The 22,464-nt window shown below is 44.3% G+C and overlaps 1 protein-coding gene across 1 annotated transcript in view; it reads left to right on the forward strand.

Moving 5' to 3' along the window:
- Window positions 1–19,573, forward strand: part of SDC2 (syndecan 2) — a 121,147-nt gene extending 101,574 nt beyond the window's left edge. Inside the window, exons 2-5 of the mRNA XM_060128193.1 lie at window positions 5,190–5,301; window positions 13,353–13,489; window positions 18,054–18,189; window positions 19,336–19,573. Of these exons, the coding sequence (XP_059984176.1) occupies window positions 5,190–5,301; window positions 13,353–13,489; window positions 18,054–18,189; window positions 19,336–19,499 (549 nt within the window). The 3' untranslated portion in view covers window positions 19,500–19,573. The remainder of the gene's footprint in view (window positions 1–5,189; window positions 5,302–13,352; window positions 13,490–18,053; window positions 18,190–19,335) is intronic.
- Window positions 19,574–22,464: the final 2,891 nt, after the last annotated feature.

Consider the following 22,464-nt stretch of genomic DNA (forward strand, 5'->3'; position numbering starts at 1 on the left):
TCGCTTGGATACCTGTAGTGTCCAGTCAAGCTCTAAGATTGTATGTTCCTTTGGGCTCTACCTAAGCCAGAATTGGCAAGTTCATCTTAAGGGCAAGTGTATCATCTCTGTGAGACTATGTGGGAGAAAATGTTAACTATTATTTCTTTTACAGTGTGTGTTAGCTAGTAATAAAATAGTTTATTAAGTCACCTCTGGAAAAATAAGGTAAAGTTACAGCCAGTTTGGTGCTTTGTAATCACCCTAAAATTTAATATACATTTGAGTCTAAGTCAGGACTGGATGTGCCTTTATCCTAAAACTGAGACGCCATCCAGGTGTTTGTTATCTAAGATGTGATTTAGAATGTCATAGCAGGCCACATGAATATTTAATTTTTATGTCCAAAGGATAATTTTCTGAAGCTTGGGTCTGGGAGTGGTATCCATAAATAGTTAGGTTTTCTACTTTCTGACTTTGTTATCAACCTAAGTTTCCACCATAAGGTGAATTTAACACCTACTGCTTTGAGCTTTAATTACCTTGACCACTGTTTATCGGTTGCACCAGTTTAAGGCATTTAGAGGACATTCATCTAGTAGATAAGGCAGTGTATCTTTCAAGGAAGACCTCTAATTTCTAAATAAAAGATCTCCACCCTGGCACTTTGAAACATGATATTTGTTCGATGTAAGCTTTACCTCACAAGAAAAAACCAACAAGTAGATTTGTTCAGTTGCCATCCCACGATTTTCTTTGCTGAGAAAGTGGGCAGGTTTGCGCTATTGCTTACTAAAATCGAGATTAGTGCACTTGTGGTCTTCCAGGCACTGGCTCAGCATTTTCTCTGTTCATTTTTATTACAAATACCATGTATGTTTGGGCCGAACCGTCTTGTCAGAATATTAGTTTTCACCATTCTCGTGTATGTGAGGCCTAGATCACCATTGTTTTCCTCAATTTTCTGTCCTTAGAGGAGTGTATTTCCTCTTAGGGGTTTTGTATAAAGGAAATTGGTGTCCCCAGGTCTCTGAGTGGAGTTTTTTTGGTCATGGAGCCCAGGGTTTGGGCAGAGGAAGTGGCAGCAGCTGGCCCTGGAAATGCAGGTGAGGTCACATGGTATTCTTTCAAGGAAAAGGCATTTTTCTTTCATCCTATAGGTGATAGGGAGCCACTAAAGGGTTTTTTTCCAGCAGGGGAGCAATGCAATCATATTTAAGAATAGTCCCTCAGCAGACAGTGGGTTCAAAGACAACGTCTTGAGCGGTGGCTAAAGTACGGAGGCCTCTGTAATGGTCTGGACCCAGCATGATGAGGTTGTTGCAGTTCGAAGGCTAGAAAAGAAGGGATGGAGTTGGGAGACAAACGTGTTATCTTGCCTGCCTTCCAGACGTGTGGGGACCCAGCCCTCAGGCAGTGGGCCTTCTCCTCTGGGAGGAGCTGCTTCCTCTGTGAAGGCAACTTAGAGCTCCGTTTCCGTGGTTGAACCTCCGTTTTGTCCTGCAGTCAGTTTTCCTTCTCGTGTACCCAGCTGCTCTCTACAACTTCCCTTTGCTCCCCTGCATGCATGTCTTGCATCAGCCAAGGGGGGAGAGGTCTGAAAGACCAGCTTTGTTTTTCTTCCAGCTTGTACTCTGAGCCCTGTTAGCCAACAGTATTGGCGCTGCCTCGTAGAGATGGCTGGTCCCAAATGAAACAAATGCATTAGGAAATCCTACCGTCCGGCTGCATCTCCGCACCCTGGGCTGTGCCTCTGTCCATTTCCTCCTGGTTCCTTTCACGCAGTGGCTCTGTCTCCTCAAACACGAGAGCGTTCAGTGCGTCTTGGGGTTTTCTGCTTCGTGAGGCACATCACAGCGGGCTGGTGTAGAAGCAGTAGCCTTGAGTCACCCCTTCTCTTGGCTTTCTAGAGATGCACATCTTGCCCCCAGGGAATGTCAACGCAGAATTCTTTTTCCTCTCCGGGCATGTTAACTGCAGCAATCCTTTCCACAGACTGCGGAGGCTTCACCGAAGGAATTGTCACGTGTGTGAAGGTGGTTTTTGTTTAAAAGGAAAGACAGTGGAGGTGTTTCTTTGAGCATTATCTGCTACCGAGGGAAAAGGAGTCTGCTTAAATTGGACTCTATAGAAGGATAGATATTGGTAATTCCTCTTAGGTGCTTGTGCCCCTGACATCAGAGCAGGAGTTAACTTTTAGTGTGAGGTCATCATTATTTGCACCACACCGGATGCTGGAGGAACAAATATTTTTAGCTGCCTTTGAGCACATTAAACATCCCGTCAGCCACAGGACCACCCTGGAGCTCCACAGAGCCTGAGGGCAAGCCAGCTTCTCTACATGCATCCTGACCCCAAGTCTTATAGTAATTCAGGTCTGAAAGCTTCTTCCTAAGGAGCCGGTTGTCCCGGAGAAGTGACTTGCTTGTCAAGCCTCCCCGTGTGGTTGGACTGTGCGGTGGCCAGAATCCTCTGGGAGGCGTTTTTGGCCCATCTGCCTGTGAGTGTGACAGACATGTCCATCCGACAACTGGGTCACCTAATGAATAGAAATTCAGTTTACAAGGAGGGATTAAATATCTTCGTGTGGCCGGTGCCACCTCAAACTTCTTTAACAGAGCCAGGAGGAAAAAGGCGTTCAATGTTAAGAAAAGGCAAACAGGTTTCTGCTTTTAAGACTCGAGGTCACTTAAGCCAGGTGCCATGCCATGTGTGTGGGAGGTTTGGGGCCAGTGATCTCCCAGGCTTCAGATGGAAAGATTTCAACTTTAGGGGTCTTGTGACATGCGTTATCTCTGAAGCCTGAGTCGAAGGCCAATTTGTTTTTGGTAATCTCAGTTGGCAAATATTTATTGAGTCCCCATGCAGTCTTAGAGGCCCAGGGAGCACACACAGGGCATTTGAGGCCCTGCCTTCTCCAAGTGTGCTCTGCTGAGGGGCAACAATTTAAAATAACACTGAGTGCTTCCCTGGTGACGCAGTGGTTGAGAATCCGCCTGACAATGCAGGGGACACGGGTTCAGGCCCTGGTCCGGGAAGATCCCACATGCCGCAGAGCAACTAAACCTGTGAGCCGCAACTACTGAGCCTGTCCTCTAGAGCCCATGCGCCACAACTACTGAGCCTGCATGCCACAACTACGGAAGCCCGCGTGCCTATAGCCCATGCTCCGCAACAAGAGAAGCCACCGCAATGAGAAGCCCGCTCGCTGCAACTAGAGAAACCCCGCATGCAGCAAGAAGACCCAATGCAGCCCAAAAAATAAAATAAATAAAATTTTAAAATGTATATATATAAAAAATAAATAACACTGAGAGTTTGTCTTAAACTGTTCATAGGCTACAAAATCCAAAATAGTGGTTTGGAGCGAGGGGACATGGAAGGACTGAAGAAGTCGGAGCCTGTTTTGTAGACAGGATTTGAGAGAAAGAACGACAGGGTCCTGCAGATGAGGTTCACAGGACAAAGTTTAATACAAGCAGGACAACAAACGAAACAGCCCAAGCAGTGTTTACTGAGCATGTACTATACGCCAGATACATGATTGTGGGGAGTTGGGGTGGACTGAAGATGTAGGAGGTGCAGTCCTTGCGCTCAAAGGAGCTGACTGCATACTGTGGCTCAGTGACGCTGATGGTGGGGCTGTGGAGACCGGGGCTCCTGATACGGTCGGTTCACAAGCTTGGGAAAACACCCGAGGCCTGGACTGGGGAGAGCCTTGGAGACCCGTGTCACGCAGAATGGCCTCAGAGGGCGGAGTTAAGCTCTGGCTGTTCTAGTAGGAAACTCCAGCACACTCTTGGCACAGGGTGGTCACTCAGTGCCTGCGGGCCAGGGAAACCAGTCCCTGATTAAAGTCTCAGTTCTCAGAATGTGCCGATGTGGCGGCTCACACAGAGTGGGCGCCCATACCTTGCCGTCAGTTGTCCCTGACGCCTGGAGAACACGGACTCGGGTTGAGGACACTTCAGCCTCTCCAGCCAGCGGCCGAAACCTGAGGGAAGACGTGCTGTGATGGGGCGCGGCCAGCATCCTCCTAGGAAGGTTGCAGTCCCAGTGACAGCTGGAACAGAAGGCTTTGAAGGGAATCTAATGAAAGCCTCTGTAGTGAGGGAAACATTTTTTGTCATTCCTATTAGGAAGAGACATTCCATTTGATTTTTAAAAATAGGACAATAATGAGTGTTGCCTTTTTCCAAACACAGATGTTGTTTAGAAGCTGACAGATTGCTGTATTTGTTTCTGGGCTCTCATGAGATACTGGTGGTAAAATATCAATTTACTGAAACCATTTAAGAAAAAAAATTATACATCTACTCGGCCTCCAATTCATGCGACTTGATCTCTTGGTAGGATTAGGTTGAACTGTAATACTAAAATGCTTACCGAAGAGCTAAGAAGCTGTGGAACTGGTCGACTTAGTGAATGATCCCCCTCCGTATTCACTGTGTGATTTGCTGTTACCAAGTGCCAGGAGTATAAAAAGAATGTGCTTGTGTGGGTTTATCTGCATTTGTCATTAAGGCTCTGCTAAGCCTGTGAGCCCCAGACGCGGCTCACGGTGGGCTGTCGCCCTGGTCCACGAGCCTCGCAGGCCCTGCTCCTCGAGAGGTATGGTGCTGGCATCTGCACGCGTCTGGGCTGTGGCAGGAAGCCCTGTGACAGCCTGCCCGCCGCCACGAGCTCCTGGCTGCGGTGCTGCCTCTCTGAGTGTGGCCGGGCCTGCAAACATCCAAGGGACCTTGACAGATCCTTGGGTAGTGATTTTGCCCAACACCCTAATACATCCCCAAGAAAGTCTTAAATGATTTGAATGTCTTGTAACTTTTCCAGTAAAGGGGCCTCACGGTGACTTTGTGACAACAGGAATGCCTGAGATGGTTCCATCTAGCACTGGGGGGCCCTGGAACTCAGACAGGTTTCGTGGGATGTAAGGAGGTCAGCCCGTGATAGGCACTTCGGCCTCTGAGCTATCTCCATGTTACTGAGTTAGGTTCTGTAGGCTTCCCTCGGGGGCATTTGTCTGTGATCAGCCCTTGACGTAATATGAGTTGTCAGGGTGTCCTAAGGAGGGGTAGGGCTAGAAATGTGGGTTCCAAGGAACAGGGGAGAGGGACGGGGAGTCGCTGAGATGTAAACCTGCACAGTGACTTGAATAAGCTCATGTCCTAATTTCTCATCATCCTGAATCCCTCTCTCTCCTTTCTCAGCGGGCAGAGCTGACGTCTGATAAGGACATGTACCTTGACAACAGCTCCATTGAAGAAGCTTCAGGAGTGTATCCTATTGATGACGATGACTATGCTTCTGCATCAGGCTCGGGTAAGGCAGGCTACGTCCACACTCACCTCTGTTCTCTGTGCTTGTGTAAGTGCGTGTGTGCGCACGCACACAAACACACACACACACACACACACACACACACACACACACACTAGTGGAACTTACTTCAAGGAGACAGGCAGTATGCACGATGGTTAAGAGCGTGCCCTGTGGAGTCACAGCGTCTGGGTGTGAATTCTAGCTCCCCTCCACTTGAGCTGTGAGATCTTGGGAATGGATTTAACATGGCTGAACCTCAGTTTCCTCATTTATAGAATGGAAGGTAATAATAGGCCCTCCCACATAGGTTTGTCGTGAGGCTTAAGGGGTTGACACATCTGTAGCTCTTAGAGTATGCTGCTTGGCATGTAGTCAGTGTTCTGTCAACGTTAGCTTTTAATTTTATTATTAAGGCTTTCAGAGCGATGTCATGGAAACCACCCTTAAAGAGATCCCTGAGACACTGGTTTCACACAGCTGCCAACCCTACCTTAAAGATTATAGGTGAGACCAAGAAGAGTTATACTTTCTTACTCCTAGTGTATTGCTCAAACGCAGGAGGGAGAACGTAGTAGCCAGGTGAAATGATTGTACAGTGATATCCTCAACTCCAGTGGTGTATCAGTTATCTATCACCGCAGTAATGACTCGTAACAAACCACCCCGAAGTGTAGTGGCTGAAAACAACAGTCATTTTATTTAGCTCGTTACTCTGCAGGGTGGCAATTTAGGCTGGCCTGACTGGGCTCCCTCACATGTCAATGGTCAGTTGCAGGTTGGGTTTGCAGCTTTGCTGATCTCTAGATTCTGTCATATCTCTGGGGCCATGGGGCAGACTTGGCTCTGGTCATGCGGTCTCTCATCCTCCGGAAGGCCGGCCATTTGTCCACAGGGAGGAGGCAGAGCTCCCAAGACGGCAAGCAGGATTGAGCAAAATCTTTCGAAGCCAAGGCTTAAAACTGGCACCATTTCACTACCGTATTTGATGGGCCAGAGCCAGTTACAAGGCCAGGCCGGAGTCCGCCTCTTAATGAAAAGAGCTGCGGGGCCACATTGCAGAGGATGTGGATACAAGGGGAAATAAAGGATTTGGCCAATTTTGCAGTCTACCATACCTGGGAAATGTTTCACCTGTGCCAAGATCGGCCCCCAGGTAGCAGAGAAAGAAGAGCTTGTGCATATGTTAATGATCCAGTCAGGAACTCAAAGTCAGCAGCATGCTAGGCAAGTCTTATCCAGGATCTTCCTTGATCTGAGTTTTCATTTTATGTTCCACATTTGGTAAAAGTTACGCTGAACGTCGATGTCTCACAATCAGATCAGCCTGGGCTTCAGAATGACCCAGAGGAAATTAAGATCAGTTGTGTCTTCGGGAGAGCTCTAGCTACATAAGAGTGAGTGTTTTAGGTTGGGAAACAGCAAGACTGAGAAAGACAAGAGGGGTGGTGGCTGACCTAGTAACAATGAGCTTACACTGCAGTCCTCATGTAAAAATAGCCCTCATGTAAAAATAGTTATTCTGGGGGACGTGGTATATAACGAACACTCAGGAAGAGTGTGAAAAGTTCTTCTCCATAGTCCACAACTCTATTAATACCGTTCGCTCATGGCGCTCTTCTTTTTCGTTAGCACCTCAAAAGTGCTTTGTAACTGTCTTCTTCAAAATGTCCCAGGAAATAATAAATATGGATACATTTTGGTCCCCATTTCACAGATCTTAGAATCTAAGAGTTGTTAGAGATTTGTGGAGGTTGTCCAAGTCATTTTGCTGACTTCTGCCAAGAGTGTCCCTAAGTTTAATATAAAGGACTCAGGTTCAGTCCTGCTCCTCTGGCAGCACTTCCCCTCCCCCACTCCCCCCCATCCAGGTGAAAGGGGATCGGAGTGGGTCATTTGAAATCCTGAACCGCTCATCAGACGGATCGAGCTGAGGCTTAAATGTGGGCCCACATTGCTCCTGCCTTGGCTCCAGCCTTAGGCAGATCATTGCTACGAAGAAGGGTATCATCCTGGGGCTTCCCTGGTGGCACAGTGGTTAAGAATCCACCTGCCAATGCAGCGTACACAGGTTTGAGCCCTGGTCCGGTAAGATCCCACATACCGCAGAACAACTAAGCCTCTGCGCCACAACTACTGAGCCTGCGCCCTAGAGCCCGTGAGCCACAGCTACTGAGCCCGTGTGCCGCAACTACTGAAGCCCGTGTGCCTAGAGCCCGTTGCTCCACAGCAAGAGAAGCCATCTCAATGAGAAGCCCTCATACCGCAATGAAGAGTAGCCCCCGCTCACCGCAACTAGAGGAAGCCTGCGTGCAGCAACGAAAACCCAACGCAGCCAAAAATAAAATAAATTTTTTAAATAAATAAATTATTTTATTTTTTAAAAAAGAAGTGTATCATTCTGGATTTTGGAAACTTCCTTGCATTGCACTGGGGATGTTGATTTTCAGCTTAAAGGTAATAGAAGCTGTAACTAAAATTTGTAAAGCCCTTACTGCGTGTCAGGCACTGTTCCTAGTCTTCTAATATCTCTGTAAAGAGAGATTGTATTATCTCCGTTTTTCACATGAAAAAACCTGAGGCTCAGGGAGATTGAATAACTTGCCTCAGATCACACTGTTGGAAAGAAATGGAGCTGGGATAGGGGCCAGGGAGTTGGGCTTGAGAGTGTGTTCTCTTTCACTCCTTTGCTCTACTGCCTCCTTGTGTCTTAAAACTCTACTCCAGAATGAGGAGACCCTGCCTAGCTGATGCCCAGTCCCAGCTGGAGACTGGGATCCCCCAGGTTTTGGCCAGAGGGTTTCGTTCCCTCTGTCCTCACTCCCGTCATGCTATCCAGTGGAAGAGCAAAGAGACTGGAGGAAAATGGCCAGAGGCCTAGAGGGTGCTTCCCAGCTGAGAAGATGGTACCAGACTATATATGTGCACTCAGGGGTGGACATTGGCAGACATGAAAACTTCAACCATTCACTTAAATAAGTTTCATGGGCATTCACCGTGGACCAGACACTAGGCCATGTTCTTGGGACACAGATGAAAAACTAGGTTCTTGTCCTCAAGGAACCAAGAGTCTGATGAGAAAAATGTAGACATGAGAAAAAAATAATTGTTATACCACGTCATGGGTATATAACATAAGAAGCTGCTATACAACAAAAATGTAAGAGTGAAGTGCAGAGTTCTGGTTAAAGGTGGCAGATTGAACACGCATACCTTTCAATATGCAACTAAACCAACAATAAAGGAATTGGGCCTAAACTCACAAGGACAAACAAAACAGTACAGGAGACAAAGGCCATAATGGTTTGAAAGCTGAGAAGCAGATGGGCTAGTAGTAACAGACTTGGCAGACGTGAGAAAGCTGAGTTAGCCAGTAGTGGGGGTGGGGAGAGCCAAGAGGCAACCACTTTACACAGTAGAATCCCCGTAGGGCCCCAGAATTCATGACACTAGATGGAGCGTGAAAATGGTACTAAACTCGGGATGATTGGTTGAAAGTCTGTTCAAGATGCAGGTAGATTCCCTAATTCCTTCCCACCATAACGCAGCAAAGGGACTGATGCTCCCAACCTCAGGAGAAAACTGGAGGTATATCATCTGGGGAAGATAAAACAGAGGGTCTTTGGACTGGGAGTGTACCAGGCACAGATGGGACAAGGGACACCACACTGAAAACAGGAAATACAAGTTCTTAGATTAAGAGTTATTTAATGTGGAGATATTCCCAGTTGTCTTCTCTCAGTCAGTTCCTGGAACACTGACGGGCTGGCCTTTACCCTCTCCAGGAAATTGGACCAACTCAAAGGAAACAACTACAAGACACTGGCATTGTCAATTTCTCCAACAAAACGCACAAGTCTATCTAACTGATGATGCTAACATTTGACAGCGCTCTCCTGTGTGCTCAGAACTTCTAGTCAGCTTCTCAGCCTTCCCTTCTTAAATACAAAAAGACAACCAAGGCTCCCCAGACATTTACAGGAGAACTTGTAACTTCTGAAAGATGGAGACCTTCCCACACCCCCAAATTGGAAGAGAACAGAAACTCACAGCGAGAAGAGAACTTACAGAAAAACTTATTACGGTTGGAGAGATAAGGCTCTTTAAAGTTGAAACAAGAAGAGGATACTTTGAAAAAGGAACATTCTGAGAGTGCAAGAGTCCTTGGAGGGTGGAACAGTCATCTAAGAGATAAAAAACTCATTAGGAGATGATATGATATGCAGATATTTATTCAATTCATTCCACAACTGTTTAATAATGACCCATAATACGGTGGAACAGACACCATTCTAGGTGCTAGGAGCAGTTCAGTAAATACAATCTAATGATGCTTTCTCTGGTGGTGGAATACTTTTATTTATTCCTTCCTGTATTTCTGTTTCCCAATATCATCTATGAAAAATGTATTTTTTAAAAACATGTATTCTTTTTATAAGTAGAAGAAAATGTTATTTTTTAAAAAAGAAGAGACTTAGTGAACAGTGGAAACATAGAGAAAGAAACAGTTCCACGGTGGATGGAAAGGGGATGACACTGATTCTGGGCGTAGCAGTGTTAAGCAGGAGTTTCCCAGGTGGAAACGAGCTTTGGGCTCTGGGCTAGGATGTCTCAGGCAAAGCGGGCTGAAAGGGGGTCCCCAGATTTCTGGTTTGGGCAGGAGGGTCAATCTTTTTAATAAAGATAATAAATGCAGTGGAAGAGCCCCTGAGGTGGGTGACTCACCTGACTCTAATCTAAGAAGCGCCAACTTGAGGGAATTTTCTACTTTACAAAGTCTCTTCTCTCACGACAAATTCTCCACACTCCTAATTCGGCAGTTCGTATTTGTACCTCTTGTGAACCAAGGGAGTCTTGAAAGCCCTTAATTGAAAATTTTTCATTTCTCATTGAATTTTGTTTGTAAGAAGCAAATCAATCATATGTATAAAACTTTGATGGAAAATCGGGGAGACTGATATGAAAGAGCTGTGTACTTGGAGCCATCATTATTAATGACTTACATTTATGTAACATTTTATATATACAGAACGCTTTCAAATATACCTATTACGTTTGCACCTCTGAGACTTAGTTGTTGTTATCCCCGTTTTACAGGTGAAGAAACTGACTCAAGCGTTATTTGCCCAAGGTCACAGAGATAATAAGTGCCAGAATCGGTACTAAGTGTGTTTAATGCCAAATCCAATATTTATTCCAATAGACCCTCACCATTTCTTCTCTGTATAATGAGTGTACGTGCCAGAGGCAGTCGATATATCAAAATATTTTTAAAATGAGCATTGTTCATGGCTTTGCACTATTTCCAGTATCTCACCTCTTGCTTTTTGAACCGCTTGTTATTGTAACATGCTTCTGTGAGGAACTGGGGGCTATTCATCCTTTGTTCCTGTCCGAGGAAGCAGGTTAGTTCGAGTTACAAACGTTGAGGTTTTTTTTCAGTTGTTACAAATTTGACGCATGGTCAGCTTAAAAAGAATGTTATAAGAAAAGAATGTTATAGTCTGAAGTCCGGGAGGCTAATTCCTCCATCTCTGTGTTTCTTTCTCAAGATTGCCTAGGGGCAGGACAGGAATAAAGATGCAGAGGTAGGGGATGGACTTGAGGACACGGGGAGGGGGAAGGGGAAGCTGGGACGAAGTGAGAGAGTGGCATGGACATATATACACTACCAAACGTAGAATAGATAGCTAGTGGGAAGCAGCCGCATAGCACAGGGAGATCAGCTCGGTGCTTTGTGACCGCCTGGAGGGGTGGGATAGGGAGAATGGGAGGGAGATGCAAGAGGGAGGAGATACGGGGATATATGTATATGTATAGCTGATTCACTTTGTTATACAGCAGAAACCAACACACCATTGTAAAGCAATTATACTCCAATAAAGATGTTAAAAAAAAAAGAATGTTATATTTGACTGTGAGAAATTCTCAAATTCTTCTGATAAAAAAGCAAAACAAACGAACAAGAAAACATAGTGCCCAGCTGACAGTCAGTGGTCAGTCCTTACTGCACAAAACCTGGATCAGAGTCTGGAAGTGTTGGGACTCTGTTAGGCACTTGGCGGACAATCCCTTGGCCATATAGAGCTTCAGTCTTGTAGGGGAAACTTCAGTCAATCATTACACAAACAAATGCATCATTACAAACTTTTGATAAATGCAGTCTTAGGGTAAGAAAGGTGGTGTTAGAAAACCATTTAACGAAGACTCTAATCTAATATGGAAGGGAGGCCTTCTCCAAAGAATGACATTTGTGCTGAGGTCTGGAGGTGAGATAGGAATTAACTAAGCAAAGGCTTCTGGCCGAAGATTGGGGACCACAGCTGGAGCACAGGGGACAGCAGGCAAAATGATGCTGTAGGAAGCTGGAAAGGTAGGCCAGGGCTGGACTGCACAAGGCTAGGTTGAGGCATTTTATATTCACCTTGAAATCAGTGGAGTGCGATTGTAATAGCTTTAAACAGGAGGATGATGTGGTCACAGCCAGCTTGTGGACAGTGGACTGAAAGGGAGCTGTTAGGAAGAAGGTAGGTACAGTGACTGATAGGAAGATTACAGTGGTTTGGATGAGGGCGGTGGCCCTGGAACCATAGAAAGGTGTAAGAGTGGAGACGTAACAAAAAGGTAAAATCCACAGAACTGGGTGATGGATTCAATGTGGTGGTAAGGAGCAGGGGAGGGGGCCAGAGCTGTGATTTATAGGAATGGAGGGTTCCATTCACTGCAGGATAATGGGAGAAGACCAGGTTTGTAGAGGGGAGAGGCAAGGAGATCATGAGTTCTATTTTTTTTTAAATTGTTTTGAAGTATAGTTGATTTACAATGTTGTGTTAATTTCTGCTGTACAGCAAAGTGATTCAGTATATAATTAGATATATACACACGCACACACACATTCTTTTTCAATATTCTTTTCCATTATAGTTTATCACAAGATATTGAATATAGCTCTCTGTGCTATACAGTAGGACTTTGTTGTTTATCCATTCTCTATGTAATAGTTTGCATCTGCTAATCCCAAACTCCCAGTCCTTCCCTCCCCAACCCCCCCTGTCCCTTGGCAACCACAAGTCTGTTCCGTGAGTTGTATTTTGAACATGATAGAGATGTATATAGTACCTTTGAGTCATTCAAGTGAAAATGCCAAGTAGGCCAGTGGATATGTAGGTCTACATTTCAGAGGAGTGGTAGAAGCTAACGATGTCAACTTAGGTTTCATTTGTCTTTAGATGGTAATTGAAGCCTTGGGTGAGAGAGAAAGTGTGGAGTAAGAAGCAGCCTAGGGCTCAACCTTAAGGAACTCTTCATATTTTGTGTCCAGGCAGAAGAGAATGAGCCTGAAAAGGAGACTTAGAAATAGCCAGAGAGGGGAGGGGAGAAAGCCAGGAAGTCAAAGCCACAGAAACTCAAAGGTAGTATATCAAGAAGGAGGTGAGAGTTGACAAGCGTGCAATGGCGCTAGGAGGTTCAATTAGATGAGGACTCTGGAAAATGCCACTGGATATGGAACGTGGAGGGGAATGGTGACCTTAACAAAACAGTACCAGTAGTGTGGTGACAGGGAATACCTGACTAGGGGGAGTAGAGCACAGAGTGGAGTAGATGGTGAGGGAAGAGGCCGGTGAGTCTGCACACCACCATTAGAAAAATCTGGTTGTAAAAAGGGGAGAGAGGGCAGCAGCTCACACAGATAAAGGGTCAGTGTTCCTTTTTTGTTGTTGTTATGTTTTAAAATGGAAAATGTAGCACCTTTCAGCATAGAAGGGAAGAAATCTCTTGAGTAGGACAGACTGAACTGGAAGTAAAAGAAGGGCTACTTGGGAGCATTCAGGATAATAATAATATAGAAAAAATGCCAGTCTCCCCACAGATCCACCTTGAAATCACTCTTCACTGCGATGAAGACTGCAGGAAGGTTTGTGCTAAGCTCTTGGGGAGCGGGTATTTTGAAAGAACATGGCTCTGTCATCGTCAACCTTAGACAATGTTGTCTGATACTGTAGAAATCTGTGTCCTGATTCGTGTGTTTAGCTCATCTTTGCTTATTTTGCCAGGAGCTGATGAGGACGGAGAGAGTCCAGAGCTGACCACATCTCGACCCCTTCCAAAGATTCCGTTCACTATTGCTGCTCCGAGAGTGGAAACCACGACTCTGAACAAGATACAGAATAAGATCCCCGCTCAGACAAAGGTGTGTTTTGTTTTCCATTGCATTCTCAGGTTATTGTAAATGTGCATTTTTTTAAAAATTGTACAGACTGTGCCTTTTTTTGTTTGTTTGTTTGTTTTGCGGTACGCGGGCCTCTCACCGCTGTGGCCTCTCTCGTTGCGGAGCACAGGCTCCGGATGCGCAGGCTCTGGACACGCAGGCTCAGCGGCCATGGCTCACGGGCCCAGCCGCTCCACGGCATGTGGGATCCTCCCAGACCGGGGCACGAACCCGTGTCCCCTGCATCGGCAGGCGGACTCTCAACCACTGCGCCACCAGGGAAGCCCCAGACTGTGCCTTTTGAGAGGTGCCCTTTAAAACTGTGTAAGGACAAATGGTCTTTTCATTGTATCGTAAATGGCTCTCCCTTACTCTTTATGATCGTTTTGACATTTGCCCACCTACTGCTTTTTTTGTTGTTGCTGTTAGATAGACTTTATTTTTCAGAGCAGGTTTAGGTTCACAGGAAATTGAGTGGGAAGTACGGAGAGTTCCCATAGACTCCCACACATGCACAGCCTCCTCCCATCAACATCCGGTGCCAGAGGAGTACACTTCTTACAACTGATGAACCTACACTGACAGGTCATAGTCTCCCAGGGTCCAGAGTTTTACCTTAGGGTTCACTCATGATGATGTACATCCTGTCAGTTCTGACACATATATAATGGGCATGTGCCCACCATTATTGTAGCCTACAGAATAGTTTCGCTGTCCTACAGCGCTCTATACCCTGCATATCATCCCTCCTGCCCCAGCCCCTAGAAACCACTCATCTTTTTACTGCCTCCATAGTTATGCCTTTCCAAAATGTTGCATGGTCAGAATCATGCAGTGTGTAGCCTTTTCAGATGGGCTTCTCTCACTTAGTAACATGCATTTACGGTGCTTCCACGTCTGTTCATGGCTTGATAGCTAGTTCTACCTAGTACTTTTATCACCCAGGCATAGCTTATAAACGAATCTTTTTTCCAGGGTACTCCTTCTTAAGGAACTCGTAGCCCAGTTAAGAAGCAAAACCTTTTCAGTTTATTTGCCTTATGCTAAGAAAATTTGTTTTTATTTCATAAAGAATGTGTTCTGAGTTAAAACCATTGTGAACTTTTAGATCTGCTGAAACAGGTTATGGACTAGGGAGGCTCTGGGTACTAGTCTCAATAAGTGTTTTCCCAGAGTTTTTTCAGGCCCACCTTCAGTGGTGTGTAAACTCTGACGTCTTCCAATGATAATGATGAATGCGGGTACATCCCTATATTCATTCTGAGAGCTGACTTACTAAGAAATAAGGTCTTTGGCCTTAGAACAGAGCAAAGCTACTAGTTAATGGAAACTGTGACACCAATGATTTTGGCCTTAGTAGCACGCTGCTGCACCTAGCTGACGACCCACTACTAGGTAAGCTGTTTAAGTTGGAAAATGCATGTTAAAGTCTGAAGAAGGCCTAGGTTTCAAATCCTAGATCTGGTCAAGTTTCTTAGCTTCTCTGAGCACATTCCTGATGGATCCTTGAGAAGGTTAAATGTGAGGGCATGCAGCATGGCACCTGAGAGCCAGTGAGCATTTTGTAAGCCTTCATTGAATTTGGTTAGAGCAGGAGAGACCGAGGCAGTTGACCAGGTGAGCCTGTGGAGTGACAGCAGCAGGAGGCTTTGCAGGCGGCCGGGGGGTAGCACGCTGCTTATGAGAACTTGGAAACACAAGTGCCCCCTCTTGGAGCTCACCCGTCTGCTGGTTAGAAATGAGGTGCAGCTGAGCTTTAGCAGCAGAAGGGCTGTGGAAGGCTGTGTCACGAAGGTGGGGACGGGCCTTCTCCCGAATAAGGAGCACCCCTCTGCAGGCCGGAATGCACGCAGGCTTCCTGCCCATTGACGCTCCTCCCCTTCCCAGAGTGCAGTTGTTCTTCCCCTCGCCCGCCGTCCTCCCGGTGCCTGGGCACAGGGTGGTGAGGGACAGGCTGGATGGGTTTCTGCAGATGTGGAGCAGTCAGGTCAGGCCTCTCCAGACTGGAGTGCTGTTTGTCGGATGGAGAAGGGCTCGTTGCCGTTAGCAGTACACTGACTTCACAGGCCAGGCAATAGGAAAGGAGGGAGAAGCTCTGAGCACTGAGGCAGACACACCTGGCTCCGTGCACGGTAGCTGCTCCAGAAATGGATTCGGTTCAGTGAGTGAAAGGAAGAAGGGAGAAGAGGGGCGATGAAACGTAACAGGTGCAGCTGAGGGTAGGTCATCCAGTGTGGCTGCTGAAAGATGCATCTGGCTTTGTTTATTTGACCACTTGTCATAACTGAATCCCTTGAAGTCAAGAACCGTTAGGAACCATTAGGACTCACTAGCGTGAGACAAGAAATTCAGTTTTGGCTTTTCATGGTGGAGTTTATCCTGAGCAAAACCTAGTTTGACGTAGAGCTCTCTGGTCAGTTGACAACAATGAATTGAAAATTGGTTTAAGTTTTTAAGAATTGGTTTTAAGGAAGTAATTGTGTCAGATTAAAATAAAGAAGACAGATGTTTGGCAGATGAGCTCAGAAATTAAGGACCCCCAAATCTTTTAATGTATTCCTGGTATCATTTGTGTTCGATGTAGTAATAATAAAAATTCATCCTTGGGCTTCTCTGGTGGCACAGTGGTTGAGAGTCCGCCTGCCGGTGCAGGGGACGCGGGTTCGTGCCCCGGTCCGGGAAGATCCCACGTGCCGCGGAGCGGCTGGGCCCGTGAGCCATGGCCGCTGAGCCTGCGCGTCTGGAGCCTGTGCTCCGCAACGGGAGAGGCCGCAGCAGTGAGAGGCCCGCGTACCGCCAAAAAAAAAAAAAAAAAAATTCATCCATTTGTGGGAGATTTACTGAGTGCTACTCATTGTGTCAAACACTTTTCAAGGTACTTATCATGATAATACTGATAATGAATAATATTAATACTGGTGATTAAATTTTCTATTTTGTCGTTACATGGCACAGCTAAATTAAACGTTGCCTCTATGATACCATTAAAGTAGACTTTGCTTTTGAATGGGCATCACTGTGGCATTCATGTCACTGTGATAGATATTCTGTCTAGTTTGTTATAAATTTATGTGACAGAATACAAAGAACACGGTTGTTTGTTCAAGCAGAGCATTGCTCGTCATCTTTACTTCCATCACATTTCCATGGCATCCAAACAACCAGACACGGATGTGACAGATCTTTAATTGGCTTAATGTAATTATCTCTGCTGCCTTTTCGTACTTTCACTTTGTACATCTATACAGGAGTTAAGGTATTTCAGGTTAGTTCTATACTATTGGAAGAATTCTTATTAGTCAAGCTCTTACTTTGACACAATAAAACTTTTACGTTTAAAGAGCGAATGTTCCAGCCAGAGCACCTGGAAGTTTGTACACTGGTGGACCATTCCTGTGAGTCCGTGGTGGCCCCAGTTCTGTGGAGACCTCCTGTTCCCACACCCGCAGAGCCCCTGAAATGCAAGCTCCTTCCTGGCTACTGGATCAGAAGCTGAGTCAGAGGGAATGTCAACTCTCTCAAATGATTTTAGGGACTGAAAACACCTGAGGGGACTCATGTGATCTGTCATAATAATGGGACAAAGATGATACGGATGAGTTAAATTCAGTCTCTGATATCACAATCGCTACTTATTCTCCCCTCATTCGCCACCAGAACTTGCTTTCCTCTTTCCCTAGTCACAAACCTGAGTATTAACCTATTTTTCTCTTCCCTTTCCTAACCCTTCCCTGACTGCTAATGCACAGTGAAAAGGCTCCTAGATTAGAACCCAGATAATTCATTCTCTCATCTGCCAAGTTGTCTGTCCTTCGACCAGGTATCCAAATAGCGGTGGGCTTTCTATGAGAAGAGTGTACTTTAGACTTGCAGGATGCTCAGGGACCTGAGAGTGCCATTCATTGGACAGATACAGAAGATGAAGTCCAGAAAAGTGGTAGGACTTGATCAGGACCACATAGGAGCTACTTGCAGAACCCAGGCCCCCTGAAGCTCTTTTTAATCCAGGGTTTGGTGAAGGTGTTGTAAGAGTGAATAAATAGAGGGGAGCATTACAGATGAAGCCTGGGGGCTGCTCCCCACGGAGTGGCAGAGCCCTGGGAGAACACTTGGAGAGAATGCCAACAAGGAAGCTGTCATCACAGTGCCCTGTGTAGCAAAAAGATGATAAAGGAGTGAGGAGAATTGGGGCAGTGCTGTTGGGTTGGAGCAGCCAGAGGGGGATGGTGGCCTAAAGTCAGAAGGGTGATGAGAAAGGGATCTTACGAAATGTCGAGTAAAACAACCTAACCGTGTCATTAGGATTATTATAAACTCACTAACTATCCATTTTGCCTATACATGTGATGGGTGTTATATAAAACCATCAACAACGTGGGTCCACCATAGGACTCACCCACTGTCTGCGCACCACACAAAGCGATTATTGCAATTCTTTCCTAAACTCAGTGTTTGCAAAGAATGAACTTGGGAATGTGCTCATCTACTATTTCTTCTTTCCAGCACATTAAAAGAAAATCTTCATAATCTTTTTTTCTTTCCCCAGTCACCTGAAGAAATCGATAAGGAAAAAGTTCACCTCTCTGACTCAGAAAGGAAAATGGACCCAGCTGAAGAGGCTACAAATGTGTATACTGAGAAGCACTCAGACAATCTGTTTAAACGAACAGAAGTCCTGGCAGGTGAGTAGCCCAGTGGGGATCAGGTGGCAGGTCCTTAAATAGGCCTGTGTTTGCCTAAGTGATATTCAGAGGTATCGGCAAAGCTTGCTGGATGTTACCTTAGTACTGAAAACCATCTCGAGCACCTGTCTCATTCCAGAGGGAGAGGCAAGAGTTAGGCAGAAGTTGTCTTTATTTTCTGTCAGCTCCCTCAGCCTACCCCTTGGCCAGCCTTTTGGGCGGGGTGGAGAGAGGCAAGAAGAAGAAAGTTAAGGCCTGAGTGGGTCCGGAACAATGGGGCGTCGGGGGTGGCAGAATATGAAAATCAATCAGTCTTGATCCAAGTCACTCATCATCCTGATTTCAAAACAAATTTAAGAGAAGGAAAGGTTCTTTATGGAGAGGGCCATTGATATAGCGCCCAAGGTATTAAAGGATGTTGTCTCTAATCGTAACTTACTGATGAAAGTATTAACATTTGATTTTAAAGGGGAAGATGTGCAAGATTTTAGAACACTTAATCCTTTTTAAAAATTTTTATCTTATTAAAGTATACATTTACATTTACAATGCTGTGTTAGTTTCTGGTGTACAGCAAAGCGATTCAGTTATACGTGTATATAATAGTTCGCACCTGCTAATCCCAAACTCCCAGTCCATCCCCCCCCCCGACTCCCCGCCCCCCTTGGCAACCACAAATCCGTTCTCTGTGCCTGTACAACACTTGATCCCTGAAAGAGGATAGTCCCAAATCCAAGACTAGAAAGGAAATTTGCATGCTTTTTTCATATTTATTTTCCTTTACAGAATTTAAGTCGATTATATCATGTTTTGTGTTTTCATTGAAAAAAGCAATTAGAAGATTAGACTACAGAATGTGAATACCGAAAAGACTCAAGAGTTTTAAAGTATGGAATTAGTTGAGGTCACAGCCAGGTTTTTCTTATTGAGGCTTTTGGGGGATATTATTAATATTAATCAAAGAAAGTATTATACCTCCTGAGGAATGTCAGATTTGCATAATTACCTGGTTGCTGCATTGAATCCAGTTTTGGGGTTTTTAAATTAAGCTTTTTAGGAAAGTGTAGATAGATTGGGCTTGACAAAGCTCATTTCTGCCACCCTTGAATCTCTTCTAAGAGTAATCTTCCTTCTGGTGTGTTTCAGCTGTCATTGCTGGCGGAGTTATCGGCTTTCTCTTTGCAATTTTCCTTATCCTGCTGTTGGTGTATCGCATGAGAAAGAAGGATGAGGGAAGTTACGACCTTGGAGAACGCAAACCATCCAGTGCTGCTTACCAGAAAGCACCTACTAAGGAGTTTTATGCGTGAAAACTCCCATTTAGTGTCTCTATTTATGAGATCACTGAACTTTTAAAAATAAAGCTTTTGCATAGAATAATGAAGATCTTTGTTTTTTTGTTTTTTTTCATTAAAGAGCCATTCTGGCACTTTAATGATAAAATCCCATTGTATTTAAAACTTTTCATGTATTTCTTTAGAACAACATAAAATTCAAAGTTAACATCTGCAGTGTTCTGTGAATAGCAGTGGCAAAATATTATGTTATGAAAACCCTCAATGTTCATGGAATCGGTTTAAACTTTTACGTGCAAATATGAAAAGATTGTTTTTACCCTACGGTTTGAAGATGAAAGCTGTTTCATTTGAGTCTGCATGTCTCAGATTGACCTTACCAAGTTCGTCTTACTTTGTTAATTTATCTGTTGCTCCCCTCTCCTCTGCTCGCCCCTCTTGTCCCCTTGAAAGCGAAACAAAACTCTATGCCTTTCGTAGCTGTTACGGTGCAGTTTGTCTTTGGATATTTCAGATAATGGTAATTTAGTGTATATGTGATTTTCAAATATATCAACTTTAACCTCCACTTTGTATAAATTTTTAAGTGTCGGACTATCCGTTTTACACTTGCTTTGTTTTTCATTACCTGTAGCTTCAGGCAGATTTGCAACAGCAAATTAACGTGTAAAATTGGATTATCACCGCAAAACTGTTTAGTCATGTCTGTCTAATCAGATCTTCTTTTGGGAGGATTTGAGTAACTGACAAGCCTCAGCAAACCCAAAGATGATAACAGTATTTTGAGAAGTTGCTGCAGATTCCTTTGGCCACTGTATTTGTTAATTTCTTGCAATTTGAAGGTACGAGTAGGGACTTAAGGAAAAAATCAGTTTTTGTTCTTAAAAATGCATTTAAGTTGTAAACATCTTTTTAAGCCTTTGAAGTGCCTATGATTCTATGTAACTCTTCGCAGACTGGTGTTAATGAGTATATATAACAGTTAAAAAAAAAAGTTGGTATTTTATAAGAACAGACGATTATAATGGTAACTTTTGTAGTCTTACGAATAGACGTAAATTGTAATTTGAGAACATAAAAACTACTGAATAAATCATGTGGCCTAATATTGAAAATGTCACTGTTATAAATTTTGTACATTTTCGGTCAAATGTACACCTCCCCTTTGCTAACGACCGTCTGCTCTCAAGGATGTTGTGGGTTTGATTTCTGAGTGTTCCACAGTGTCTGTAAATCAAAAACCAAAGAGCTCAGTGATGACGCTGTTTATCACCAGATTCACTTGTGAATTGGCCAGAGGAAATCTGAATGTATCATCCTGTGTATGTTTGAATGTAGATATCGAAAGGCCGCCAGAGAGGGAATTGTGACTTTTGCAACCTTTATGGAGATAGCTGATGGCAATATTGAGACGAATGCCTGCTCTTGCAAATAACTCTTAGGACCATAAATTCCCAAGGACTAAAGGGGGCTTTCCTGACATCGGTGTCTATGGTTTAGTCCTGTAGATTGTTTTACCTTCGAAACTGCTCCAAATCTCTCCTGAAGCTTAACCGAAGAGGTAATAGATGGAATACCATAGTTCACACTGTAGGGAAGAAGAGTCAGGCAGGGAGGCTCTGTGCATTCAAAGGAGGGCCTCCCTGCTTAGGAATGCAATTGCCAGAAAGCAGCGATGCCTGAGGAAGAGCTGGAAATATGAGAGTACCCTGTCTGGGGACTGCCTTCTAACTGAACATTTCCTTTTTCTATTTTGCCACCAATTTTGTTTTAAACTGTGAGTGGCCAAAGTAGGAAGACAGCAAAAACAGCCACCTTTCCAACATGTAATTTACTTTTAATGAAGTATGAATCCTTCATTTAGAGACCATTCCCCGGAATTGCCACAGAACTCATTAAAAAAAAATTTTTTTTAATGCAGCACTCGGAACAGTGTTTACGTCAATTCTTAATGGCCTTAATTCTCAAATTCCTGTCCAGTCACTTGCACAATCAGTCCACTTTGAAGTGATTAAAAGGAAGTGATAGCACCTTCTTAAAACTGCACAAAGTCCCTCGGTTACGGAGGTTAAGAATGTAGTGGGTATACCTCTAACTGTGCAAAGCATAGCGAAATTCAGTTCGTAGAATAACAACTGCTTGGCATATCCATGCCAGGAAAAGGAGATTTCTGGCAAATATTTTGTCACTGCTGTAAAGCAAAATATTTGTTAAAGTGCCAAAATAAAGTCTGTCGTGCTGAAAGTAAGAAATCATTGTATAGACTGACATCCAGTTTTCTTCAACTGTACGTTTTCTGCTTAGTTATTTTATTTTTAAGATGCAGTAAATAGTACTATAAGAAGTGTTAGTGATGATTACCAAGTTCAGGAAAATTTTGGTAAAATAGAAATATTAAAGCCAATGCGAAAATTTCCTGTTTCCTTAACCACATCTAAATGACTTCCTGCATGTGAATGAATATGGCTTTGTTTGAGAGACTTGCAATATTCAAACTGTCCCATTTTCAGCATGTGGGGGAAATGGTATGAGCTCATTTTTTTAAAAAGTTTCACCTGCAAGTGCCTAGTACCTGAACTTCCGGATTAGGACCTGGTTAATAACATTGAATTTCGTCTGGACAAGATTGCAGAAGTTGCCATCTATTAACATTAAAAGTTGATAGTTTCAGATCAAACGTTTAGTGAATTGATATTTGCTCTCTTTTTTTGGCAAGTTAGACAAAATGCACTTGCTTACTGAGGATGTAGCCAGTTTGTCTAGGGTCTAAGAGACTAAGCTAAGTAAGTGGAACATAATTAATTTCTGGCTGCCCTAAAGAACCAAAGGGTGCTAGTTCCTGAAAGAACAGATGCGGTAATAACTTCGTAGTTTTTAAGAGTTTATTTCTTCAATATCTCAGACATTTTGAAACCTGAAGGAAAAATTTTAAGTGAGGAGCAAAAATATAAAACCTAAAAATATTGCAGGGTTAATTTTA

Source organism: Lagenorhynchus albirostris, chromosome 17, assembly GCF_949774975.1.
Source record: "Lagenorhynchus albirostris chromosome 17, mLagAlb1.1, whole genome shotgun sequence".
Lineage (NCBI taxonomy): Eukaryota > Metazoa > Chordata > Mammalia > Artiodactyla > Delphinidae > Lagenorhynchus > Lagenorhynchus albirostris.